We start from the raw sequence: 13,280 nt of genomic DNA on the forward strand, positions 1-13,280 counted from the left end.
TTTTCGGCTGTATTACTGTCAGGATAAATATTAAACCATCCAAAGGTAGAATTTTTATAATAATAAACTATTCATTGTTATTTAAGATCATGAGAAATTTTCAAATGTTTTAAAAATTTGCTTAAATAATGAAGAAAATTTGATCTGAGAACCGTGTGGAAGTCCTCGTTCCTCGTTGTAGTGGAGTTGCTAATTCATTAATATAATTTTGACATTATTTAAGCAAATACACAAACTTTTGGAAACTTCTCATGATCTTAAATAACAATGAATAGTTTATTATTATAAAAATTCTACCTTTGGATTGTTTAATATTTATCCTGACAGTAATACAGCCAAAAATAGATCCACCAATCACCTTTAAGTACATCCTTACTCTACCAAGTATTGCCAGTAAGAGACTCAGGGTGGAGTCGCTGGATCTTTGGCTGACTGTTCATTAATCTGTCTACCACAAATAATGCAAATACCACAAACTGTTATGTATAGTATGTATATAATTACATAAATGGGAATTAATTCCCATAAGTATGAATAGGAATCAGGTCTAACCAGGACTATCACATTGTAAGTGGCACTCAAAGTTTAATTTGGTATATTTTAATATATATATATATATATACCCCTTAGAAACATTTGATTACACTTTATATTAAGAAAATTTTAAACTCAACTGAACTTAAAGTCATGTGTTGATGGGGCACAAGCTACCTAACCACACAAACTAATTTCAGTGAAAGTGGTTCATTGAGACATGCTCACAACTTTTCTTACGACATGTAACTTCTAATTTCACGTCCATCCCAAAGCTACTACGCTTCCTTTTAACCACTACACCACCTTGCTTCGGTTACAAAAATAGTCCACCAATGACACAACAAAGTTGATGATTATAGTTCTTGGAGTACTTCAAAATAATGCCTGTGGACACAGGCAACTAGTACTGAGCATGCATAGCCCAGGTGAGAAGGATGACCTTTAAGAAAATGAGAGGTGGGTAGCAATTTTAAATGCTTGTGCTCCCTAAGATCGACAGATTTCAACTTTAAAATGCTCTTAACTGCGGGAACTTTTTATGTGTAGGTCCACAATCATTTGACCACTTATAATGAGGACCCCCTCTATCTACTCCTGTGGGTTTCTCCACGTGAAGGCACTTTCAACATAAAAAAAACTAATGGCAGGGCAGCGACAACAGTCTGGCGAGTTATGAACCCATGCAGATAACAGACCCTCCCGGTGAATTGTTCTAACGATCCCAATGGGAATCCTGATCCACTTGGACTGCCTTCAGGTCTGTTGGCAACTCTGAATAACCTTCCTCTCCTACACAAACAAAATATTACACACCCTTACTGTTATGCACTTATAGTACAGTGTAGTGTCATGCCATGACTGTGGACCAGCTGGCTAAGGACTCGGCTGGTTCAAGCAGCAATTACCGATGTCAATCAACGCCACAGCGAGTCATAACAGGACTGACCAATGAGACGGACTACGAGGTGGTGTGATGAAGGTGAGCTAGCAGCCGCGAACCATCACCCCGCCAGTCGCACTCCGGGCTGGTTAGGTCAACACTTACTGCCATGAGCTGTGTGTGCTGTGGGAGTCCTGCCGTGAGCTGTGTGTGTGTGAGAGTCCAGTGGTGCCGTGTAAGTGCTGCCGCATGCCATACCAGTGTTGTGTGTTTTGATTATTAAATAGTTAAGTCCACCCTAACACGTTAATATCAACCCTATTATTCTATTGGAAATAGCATAACATACAGTATACACTTCCTGTATATATATTTTTACTTTCAAGACTTTACCCTCAGGCTTCAATCAATGTGCCTCCAAGGAAAAGGATTTTGTTCTAAGAATGATGATAAAAATACTATATACAGTACCAATAAAAATAACTTCCATTGCATGTAAACTTAATATTCTGAGCACAATAATTATCTACATAATCTTAGTATATGGTTGATTGATGTTGGTACAGAATTACAAACATATTAAATAAAATAATAGTTTTACCTATACTGTAATACCACTTGAATTACAATAAAACAAAGAAATATAAAATAATCAAAACACACTGTGGCTGCATGGGTTTTGCAGAGGTGTGGAAACTCCCCAGAAGAAATAATAAAGTGCAAAGGTTAAATTTACAGTACAGTACATAGCACAACATAAAAGCAGGTGGTGGAAAAGAGCAAATAGTGTTAGACGTCAAGTTGTCACTAACTGAAAACCTGTATGAAATTAAAGATAGCAATAAAAGACTTTATTTACTTTATTTAAATATTAAACAGGTTAAAGACTACTGTAAAGTTATACCAAATTCATTGTAGTCTTAATATTTTGTGGCAAAAAAATATATATAACATTGTATTTTAACTATTCTTAAGGTTTTAAAAGTCATTATTACACACATGTAGTTTAAACTATTTACAGTTCCTACAGTACAGGTATCCTATATTATACCATCTCTCTGTCTATAATATTTCGCTTTAACGATGGTGGTGTAATAAGACCATCCCCTAATTTACGATAATAAAAAACATTAATGAACAGTGGTCATAATCCTGCCAATGCATCTCTCAGCACACTTGTCAGCTGTGGGCTATCCATGCAGCCACCCGGTGCACTACAATCCCAAACGATATTTCAGCCTGTGATGTGTTTTTTTTCAGGAATGTAACCCCATCGTAAATACCTATCTGAACTGCTTAAAGAAATTCAGTTATGTTATTTCTGCACTTAACAACTAAGGTCTTTAAGTGTAAAACAAGGTTATTGAAAATTTATTGCGTCAACAATAAAAAAATAAGAAACAGAACTCTCTGGGTTGAAAATCACACTTAAGTCTGGTCAACAACTGTTTTCACCAGATGATTATTTCCTGTAAAGTGTTATATGTAAGCAACCAATGAATTTGTCTTATGAATAAAGAAAACTGTATACTGTACAGTACTATAAAGATAAAAATAAGAACAAATAAGTGTAGGAGTATATTGTATGAGGAAGATGAGTGTTTATCTGGGAGCAGCTGGCAGGGAGGAGATGAGGGGGTAGTAGGGGTGGGTGGCTCCCTCCCCCAAGATTTCCTTAACACCATGCAATTTCACCATAATTCTCATATAATTTAGGTTTATTTGGTACCAGGTTGATTAAATATTATCCTAAAAGAATCCCACACTGAACACCAAGAGTCATTTGTTTACAAAGGGCAAACAGCTGATTGGCTTACCACAACATCTATGTTCAACACTTGGTAAAATAGTACAGTACTGTACGGTCGTTTATGATCAACCATAAACCATAAGGGGCCTATCATATGATAACAAAATACTGAATCAATAACTAAATATACCTGACGAATGTGGCAACAATGGATCAGCACCAGCCTGCTTAGTAAGCCGAAAGCAAATCTGATTAGACCACTGTAGAGTATTCAGTAAGTGTGGTTCTTTTCATAGGATTTATTTATTAATCTTCCCATTTCTTAATTTTTTTTTAGTATTTCTGGTAACCAGAGCACCTTAGAGTAAAAAATAAAAGTGACTTTCGATATACAGTACAATAAACCCTCGAAGATCCGGACCCGGGAAATCCAGATTTCGGAAAATCCGGACAAATAATTTGGGTATTCTGGGTTAAGAAGCCTCCTAGAAGTTTCCATAAGAAACATTCCCAAACCAGAGCAAAGAACATTTGAGGCCTGTGGGCACTGCTTGACCAGTCGGTCGCACTAAGACACAGGTGCCCCAGGAGGTGGGAAACATTATCAGTTGACAATTGTTGTTTGTGGGAATATTATTTCATTCACTCTAGTAATGATACACTGTTTCTTATTATGTTATCATAGGAAAATGCATGGTTTATACACGGTAAGTTCCTTTACCTGTATGTGTGTGTGTTTACACACACATACAAAACAGGGGGGCCCCTGTACTGTATTTTTGGTGTTTCTTATATCATTTATTGATCACCGGAAAATCTGGACAATCGGCTTTTCCGGACAGGTGGTCCCCCCTTTTAGTCCAGATCTTTGAGGGTTCATTGTATTGAAGTTCGATTTATCGAGGTTTTACTAAAGCCCCCTATACTGAGAGACTACTGTATACACTTTTATTTTACACAAACACCACACCAATAAGTTTTGTTACCAAAGGTGTCAAATGAACAAAAGTCAGATGAGATATGACACGTTGGACAAGAAGAGTTATTAAGCCTTTCTAATAATAATATAATTTACACACAGTAATTCCAATGCAATGGTTTTTCATAAATATGATAAGGCTACATCATGTACTATCTATCAGATGTTTCCACAACATAACTCACCACAATTAACTAGGTAATGTACTGCCTGTTTCACAGAACAGGAATTTGCTCAGCTTCTCATGGATTGTCTGAAGTTGGGTTTTGGTTTCCTCATCGGTGATGTCATCATCAAGGTCTGCCATCAATTCCTGATAAGAGTTTACATAGATTAAAAATATAATCACAAAGTAAAAAACAATTTGCAATAGAATAACTGGCCACGCTTAGCCCCAAGAGCACTATGGTGGGACAAAATCAGTTTACCAAAAGGAGTATTAACACTTCAGAGTGATAGTCCTTTAACAGGGTGTCTAATGGCCAGACAAAAAAAAAAAATCCTTGGCTTTTCCCGGTGTATGTTTGAAAAAATCCAGGTACAGTACAGTAATTCTGTATTTATTATAACAGAATAACAAAATTAGAGCTCTTCAATAATATGTATACTGTACAGTATACTATTGGGAAATTTAATGATAAAAAATATATTAATCAAGAAATTGAAAACCCTGTCTCAACCCAACCCAACCCGAGCCTAGTGATGAAGATCAACTTGACACACACCCCCCCCCAAAATATTTTCTCCTCGGATTTGTGCAATTCATGTGGGTCGACCTGGACGTTCTAAAAAAGCCGGAAAATCCGGCAAAAACAGATAAATCAGACTCCTGATACACCTATATGACTCGTGATTAATATGTGGAATAATCTACTGAAATAGTGTCACTGAATTATAAAACAATTCATCTCTGACAATACTCACTGCAAAATCAGTAGGTATAACCTGTAATATTTGGTTATTTGATCCCTAACATGAAATATGACAGGTACACAAACAATTCAGTTACTGGAGTGGCCTATTTACTGGAATTTGTTCCTAAAGTTTAATTATTTACTTATTATACAGTACATCACTAATTCATGGTAAGATTGCTGTCAAAATAACAATATTTTGAAGTTGAAACAAATTAAAAAAATTCCAGACTTATTTGTGAAATTCCCAAGTTTTTCCATGTTTTCCAACCCCAAATAAAATTCCTTGCATTTTCCAGGGTTTCCAGACCAGTAGACACCCTGTTTAACTGCATCCTAAATCACCTGCTGGTTTTTATTTTATCATTTTGTTGTTTTTCCTACCCAGCCTTTGGGTGTTAACAAAAGGAGTAACCAGCAAGTTCTCTGTGTTGACAATGCTAAGCTTAAGCAAATAAGAGTTTCGAAGTTACCCACTTCAACTTATCAGATAGAAGTGCCATAACCAGTAACACCTTGGCTAACTCTTACCTGCAAGTCCGATGATCCCAGCTACTGACCATGAATTAAGATGCTCCCATTGGTAGTGACACCATTGGTTGATTCGTCACTATCATTGGGAGCGCCTCAATTAGTCGGTGGTGTTTCATCCTGCTAAACACACCTTACAATCCATTAATCTTACCTTCTATAGATAAAAAATGCAGAGACGTGAAGACCAAGGTTAAAAAAAAAGAACGTACCTGGACGCGCATCTTACAATTGATGGCGGGTGACACTTGCAGGGGTGATCCAGTCAGAGACATTGCCACCTCACCAACCTTGGGTCTTCTCTTGATTGTCCCAGGAGGAAGTGGGGTATGCGGATCAAATTTAGGAGTCACCATTAATGCCGACAACGACTTCTGACTGATGTTCTGGTTGAATGGAGTTGTGCCCATCTCCTTAAAATCATGAGAGGTTATGAAGGAAACATAATGAAAGAATTTAGTGTTGAAATATGGTACTGGACTGTGGATATAAGAGGCTATATTAGGCAGTCATACTCAGGGTACTGGCTAAACTTGCAAATGAAAAAGAATTGAGCGTCATATTACAATTAGATGATAGCAAGTTTGAGTATGCTATCTATTCAAATTTCACTGTACTGTACTATATATATTCTACTTCAGTGAATCAACTTTACACAACATCCTTAACAGACCTGTAGTAAATCTAATCAATATCCTGAAGTGTAGGAATGAAACAGCATAATTGACTTTTTAAATATTCTAAATTGTGAACCCAGATCCTTAATCATCATGTAAAGTAGTACGTGTGTATACAATTTAAACAAAACCCATCTCTTTTACTCCAAGTGTCGAAAACTGAGGTCAAGCGTATTTTTGACGTTAAATGACAATTCTTTGGGAAGTGAGAACTAACGTGCTTATATCGTAAATACAGTACATTTACTTTTAAGAAAATGTATATAAATGTGATTTAAAACTTAAAGGCACAGCAGGGTTAGCAAAAACCTCTAAGAAAACAAATGTGTTTACCGGGGTATTCTTAAATTTTGTTGTTTCGGTTTTAATGCTACAGGTTGTACCTCTCTAGTCCGGCAACCTCGGGACCTGACCGGTGCCGGACCATGGAAATCCACCCTTTTCCTGGATAGATAGTGACTTGTGCTTATGCTTGGAAGCACTAGCACCACTTTCTCTGCATCATGGTCTCTTTGAAGACATATTGAAGGGTTAAATGTCATATAGTAGCTTCTCAAATTTCGCGAGTTTTTAATTCAACGTATTTTATTGGAACACACACAAAAAAATAAAATAAAAAATTTGACGGCGGAAACTTGAATTTCGACGGGTTTGAACGGCCCGCCAACGTGCAGACGACGTGCATAATCGTGTAAACAGCGTCATTTCTCTTATGTACAAAAGATTCATTTTTGTTTATTACTGAATGTCTTTTTTATTGAATTAATGTTTATGTGTGCAAAATGAGCAGTACAATTCATTAATAATACGTAGAATATTAAAACACACGAGGAAATGACACAGCATTGTTTTCGTTGATTACAAAACCAGTGACTGACTGGTTCTACATATAAAACTGAAGAAAATAAGACCTTGGTTGTAGCTGTAGTAAAATTAATATGGTTGTTTTAAGTAATGTTATTTAATGTTAATAAATGGAACAATAGAAGTAACTAACGATAATGGTAAAGAAAAAAGAGAGATTGCATATGTAAGTGCGCATGCGCACACGTGAAAACATATCGTCATTACTTTACATAAGAATATGAAAGCAACACTTATTTACTGTTCATATATATTTTAATTAATGTTTCTGAATTTGTTTTTATTGAATTAATGTACGTGTGTGCAAAATTAACAATACAATTTATTAATAATACGTGGAATATTAGAGGAGACGACGGCTGCCGGCATTGTTTATGTTAAAGCTTACGAAACCAGTGACTGATTGGTTCTACATATAAAACTGAAGAAAATAAGACCCTGAGTTTAGCTGTAGTAAAATTAATGTAAAAAATGAATATGGTTGTTTGAAGTACCTGTAATGCAATATAAGTTAACCATTAATGGTTGAGAATGTAAGTGCTGTGACGATTAACCAACACTTATTTACTGTGACAATGTGGAATATGGTTTGTTTATGTTAAAGCTTACAAACCAGTGACTGATTGGTTCTACATATAAAACTGAAGAAAATAAGACCCTGAGTTTAGGTGTAGTAAGATTAATGTAAAAAATGAATATGGTTGTTTGAAGCACCTGTAATGTTATTTAATGTTAATAAATGGAACAATATAAGTAGCTAATCATTAATGGTAAAAAAAAGTGAGACTGCGAGTATGTAAGTGCGCACATGTGAAAACATATCGTCATTACTCTACATAAGAATATGAAAGCAACACTTATTTACTGCTCATATATATTGAAGGGTTAAATGTTGCACTCTGTATAGACAAGCAGAGAGAGAGAGCAGCCGAACTGCCGGATGTAAACAAACCTTAATTTCCCGCGGCTTTGTTGTTGTTTTTTATTTATGGGGATTAGCCCACCCGGGCATAGGTCACTAACCCACATTGGGGCCTGAGGGGTAAAAATTTAATACTCCTGTAATAATAATAATAATAATAATAATAATTCAGATAAAAAAAGCTGCCTCTCTACCTATTGGACAAACTAAAATCGTTCCGGACCACGGGAGTTTCCGGACCACAGAATGCCGGACTATTGAGGTACAACTTGTATTATGTTTGTTTTAATAAGTTTTCAGTACAGTAAAAGTCCAAAAATCTGGATGCCAGAAATCCGGACCACCCGAGAATCCGGACTTTTCGAAAACTCAAACTGGTTTTGTTTTTGTTTGTTTTTTTAGCTGGCTTTTGTGTATGTGCGCATGCGTGAGCGCCACAGCTGCACAGCGACAACAAGTGACCACGCGGTCGCCACTTTAAAACGAGCAATCAAACTGTGACAACGTACTGTATGTAATTTTGAGTCCTACTCATTCCATTCACAGAGTACTGTACAAGCCCATAATAATGGCTCCTAAAGTAGATAAACTTCGTTGTGTGAAGAGAAAGAAGAACACGTTGAAATTGAGTGACAAACTTGAAATAATTAAGAAACTAGAACGTGGTGTGAGCAATACTGTTCTAATGGAAACATACGACATTGGAAAGTCTACAATTTATGATATAAAAAAGGCAAAGAATAAAATTCTAGAATTCACAGCTTTTCCTTTAAAACTGCTCGTTTTGATAAATGAAGCATGCTATATTTGCTAATGAATAAACTATCAAAATGTACCTGTTCATCTCTTCTTTTTTCCTCCTTAAATTTGAATTTTAAAAGTACTGCCTGAGAATCCGGACCGGCCCAATCCCCAAGCAGTCCGGATTTTTGGACTTCTACTTTTGTAGTCCTAATTATAACTTTTTATTATGCTATTATCATAAAAATTACATTCAGGATGACTTAGCAATCATTTATACTCATTTCCATCTCAAAAAATTTCTGTGTAAAGGACGAATTTGAAAAACACGAGCACTGATCAGTCACCCAGACGACTCCTCCGTACTTAAAGGCAAAAACTATTTTTTTTTTCATTTTAATGCATGGAAACACAATTCTACTTCTACAGTTGAAAGTTTTAAAGAAGTTATTTAAGTATAGTTGGACAGAGGGGGCAACTTGGCTCCTCTGGACATGTATAATTATGTGATCTGAACACATTAGAATCAGAGGGTCAGAGTCCAACCATAAACAGAAGCAGTCACCAGTTATACTGAACAGTGGCAACTTGGCTCCCTTATAATCAGCCCTGTAAGAAAGCTTATAATCACCACTTTCACCAGTGTATAATAGTTCACATCCATGTATATATAGAACAGCCTTGGCGACATAACACATCCCTGTCTAACACTCACATATATTTTAAATGTTTCACTTTCACCACCATTTACTCTTACTGTTGCTCTGCTGTTCTCATAGAATGCTTTTACTGCATTTAATAGCCTTCCTCCCACCCCATACAACTTGTAATACCACCCCACAATGCTTTTCTGTTCTCCCTATCATATGGTTTTCCAAATCTACTAGAAATCGTTAAAACCATCTCTAAGTAATGGAAACCAACGAAAAACTTATTAAAGCCAACAAAAAAGGTATAATCTGCCAACCCTGCATAGGATTACTGCACAAACCTGAAGTGAAGGATACTGTACACACAACATAATTTCCAAACCTGTTATAACATTTTTAACTTGCTACAGGACAGTACTCAGATATGAATTAGGGATGTTGACACCTAACAGGAAATATGGCCACATCTCAGGGCACAAAACAAAACACATCGTAAAATATAAAACGAGTCTCTGGTGTTATCTGTAGGAGGCAGAATTTGAAGAGCAGACTTCAATAAATAATATCATGTAGGCTCTTGTGCTAATGACACTATTCGCCAAAACTGACATAACTGTGTGACGACTTTCCTAATTTATTATTTAGAAACCACCAGATCATTTAAATAAAAACATGATTACTACTTGACCATAATGGCAATGATTCAAGCAGTCTTCATCCCGCTCAATAAACTCTCCGGTACTTGATCTCTGCACAATCACATATTTCCGTAAAATCTCACTTAATAACGAGACATATGATTAGGTTATAATGAATACGCTGAAACTCACCCATTTCTTTGCGCGCTGTACCCTGGAGGTGGAGGGTGGGGGTAGTAGGTTGTCAGTCTGGCTTGTTCCCAACACAGATTTTTGCTTACAACTTCTTGTACCTTGAACATAGATTAAAAACAAAGCTGTAATGATCACCGTGTTACTAAAAAACTGAACTAGACTATTTTTTAAAGTAGATACTGTACAATAAACACAAAACTAGATTATGGGTAACATAACAAGATATTCAAACTTACAAGTATACTGCATGAAAGTTGAGCCAAGCAACGAAGACACAGTTGTACGAGTCATTGTTATAAAAATACTCACTTCTTGGTACAGGTGGAGGTATAATAAATACATCACAGTTGTCACTTTTTAACACTTTGGGTTTGCGTCCCCGTTTCTTGGCAGCAGACTCAAGAACGGTGTCGGCCGCACAGATTAAATTAGCCATACTATTTCTCACAGCTCCACCTTTTCCTCTCTTATTCTACAAGAAATAAAATACAATTAGTGGGTAAACTAAAAAAAAAAAAGAAAGAAAATATACATACAACTGAGATAGATCTTGATGTCCTACTTTAAATCACACCTGGACTAAGCTCAGAGATTCCCAATGAAGGTTTAGGACTAAGAACCCAGGAGAACCCTAACCTAACAGCTGCTGGCTTTTAAATAAGGATAAGAAGACACTGCAACTCCAGAAGCTAATGAGTCAGGCATCACACTGAACAAAAGTGATCCATTTAAATCCAGCTTAGTTGTCAATTTCATGTTATTATGCCCAAATACAAAGTACAATTACATCAACTTTGGAAAACCCACCAATAAATTTATCCTACGTTGAATGACATAAACTTGATGGAAAAATCATAATTAACTATAGATAGTTTTCATAAGTCATCTCCCCATTTTGATGAAACCCCACAAAACCTTAAATTATAGTGTATTAGCCAGCATTGTTCACAAACCATATTCATATAATCCACCAACAACATATTTTTGGTATTGGCTGGATAACGTAGAAGGTCCGTCTTGAACATGTGTTGGATGTGCTGCTGAATGGCCAGCATCTCGGCCTCCATTTGTTCCACACGTTTCTCAACTGAAATTCAAAATAGCATTACTCAAATTCTAAGAGGTGTTCTGATTATGAAAACTAATGAAATCATATTAATTCCTTCTTCTTTTTTTAAAATAGAATTAAAAGTTTATAGCAACATACTGAGACAATGTGGTAACTATGCTGTGTAAAAGTGAAACAACTAATAGATCCAAACTTCCACATGAAGGCTGTAAATATGGACATGGAAAACACAGATGGAGACAATAGCTCAGCTCACTACAGTACCACCATTACAATTCATTGATGTCGAGCAGTACATAGAGATCATTGAAGTGACTGGGAGAAGTTGGACAGATCTTGGGGGCCCTGCTGTAGAAGTGGATACACCGTGGCAGAATAGCTTATTGAGGAGTAAAATTGAAATTGATAACATATGAGGAAAGGGTCTATGTTTGGTCTTGGTTCTGGTCACCCTGCAATGTGATGTAAGAGCTTGGAGAAGTGAGAAAAGAATATATATTGGATAATTAAGTGTAGCTCAACATTTCTTAACCCTGACCTTCGCGATCAAAGTCGTCCAGGAGGAGTTGAAGCTTTTCCTTGCGTTGTTCTTGGTCCAAATCCGGTTTACCGACGTGGTTATTTGACAAAAAAGGTTTGGCACGGCTGGGCACACGAGACCGCTTCTTTTGCGGCATGTTCCTGCGGGTGAAATAGTGTCATTAAGGGGGAGGGGGGGTCAGGGGGTCGCAGAGCCTTAACAAACCATTAACCCTTTGTGTATGTTGTTCCCTCTGTGCTAAATAAAATCATACTAGCTTCCCTTGAATGACTCCTATAAACCCTTGACTCCAGTAATAAAGGAACACACTAGACCCGCATAAAAGGGATTATTTATTACTTCTCACGTGTAACAAACACTCGGGTAAGATACGGTAACCAGTGCGAACACCCGGTAAAATTGTAGATTACAGCAACCAAAGAATCTGATTAAAAAAAAAAATCTGGTGTTTCTTTAAAGTGTTTGGTTCAAATCCAACATTTATTTTTATAGGAAGTCACTCGATTTGAATTTAGCCCCCCACCCCTATAATAGTTCTATTGATTGTGTTCTGAATTCCCAGTACACCATCATGAATAAACATAATAATCTACATACTGTTAAATTAAAGCATCTTGGCCCCTTACCTGTCACCAAACTACCAACCAGGTAAGAAGAGTGAAGTGTGTGCAATGTGTTTTGTGACCACCAAATATTATCTTACAGGTTCAAAGTTGGTATTTTTTACGGTAATGTCTTCTATTAATCTACTTACCAATCTATTTACCAGTTTATCCAGAAAAAACAATTTATAATAACATAAAGCCAACCGTTATTCTTAAACCAAAACTATTGTTAGTCCAATAACTAATTTATAAATCAACCAAAAACTAATTCATTCTATACACATGTTTCTGACTCTTTTATGACACTCACAGATTAATAATAAATATAAAAATCTACCTTAATTAATACCAGAGAGGAGAGAAGATAATATGACAGCCTGGTCGACTCCTTCACCTGGCTTTGAAGAGGATGGTCAAGCAGTGATACCAGATTCCTCAACATTCATTATCATCTCTTACTTTTGTCCTTTATCGTGTTTCTTTGTCTATTATTTTGTTAATAGATAGGAAATACATTTGTTTCATGTTAAATAAAATATCAATTATTTTTATAGCTTACTTTTATATAATTGGAGTGTAGGTAATATTATTTAAACTGAATTAGTAATAATTCGTTCATACGGGGCAACGAAATCATTATTGTCCTCCTCTCAGTTCACCCCTTATGATAATATATTAACTATATTAACTGTCATATTTCTAGTGTCAATACCAAAGACTTTTCACTCATTAATAAAGGTATTTTTTCGATTTGCACGAATTTGGTGATGAAAAATATCAGCTGGCA

At 36.1% G+C, this 13,280-nt stretch overlaps 1 protein-coding gene across 2 annotated transcripts; it reads right to left on the reverse strand.

Annotated features, from left to right (window-relative positions):
* Positions 1-2,259: 2,259 nt before the first annotated feature.
* LOC121855610 (borealin-like) lies at positions 2,260-12,923 on the reverse strand. 2 transcript variants are annotated; one of them, XM_042350660.1, is made up of 7 exons: positions 12,831-12,923; positions 11,886-12,028; positions 11,232-11,365; positions 10,588-10,750; positions 10,276-10,376; positions 5,804-6,004; positions 2,260-4,459 (listed from the first exon to the last, which is right to left on the reverse strand). In XM_042350660.1, exons 2-7 carry the CDS (start codon positions 12,022-12,024, stop codon positions 4,337-4,339), a joined length of 861 nt encoding a protein of 286 aa, XP_042206594.1. In that variant the 5' UTR covers positions 12,025-12,028; positions 12,831-12,923; the 3' UTR covers positions 2,260-4,336. The 2 variants fall into 2 exon arrangements, with proteins under 2 accessions (XP_042206594.1, XP_042206595.1); XM_042350661.1 differs by having other exon boundaries at positions 12,843-12,907.
* Positions 12,924-13,280: the final 357 nt, after the last annotated feature.

The sequence above is a fragment of the Homarus americanus genome, unplaced genomic scaffold (assembly GCF_018991925.1).
Source record: "Homarus americanus isolate GMGI-L3 unplaced genomic scaffold, GMGI_Hamer_2.0 scaffold48090, whole genome shotgun sequence".
Taxonomy (NCBI): Eukaryota; Metazoa; Arthropoda; class Malacostraca; order Decapoda; family Nephropidae; genus Homarus; species Homarus americanus.

Coding starts and splice junctions, on each gene's coding strand:
- LOC121855610 (XM_042350660.1), bottom strand. CDS start 12,024: ATGCCGCAAAAGAAGCGGTCTCGTGTGCCCAGCCGTGCCAAACCTTTT. Junction 11,366..11,885: donor GGACGACTTTGATCGCGAAG/GTCAGGGTTAAG, acceptor TTTGAATTTCAG/TTGAGAAACGTGTGGAACAA. Junction 6,005..10,275: donor TACAGCGCGCAAAGAAATGG/GTGAGTTTCAGC, acceptor CATGATTTTAAG/GAGATGGGCACAACTCCATT.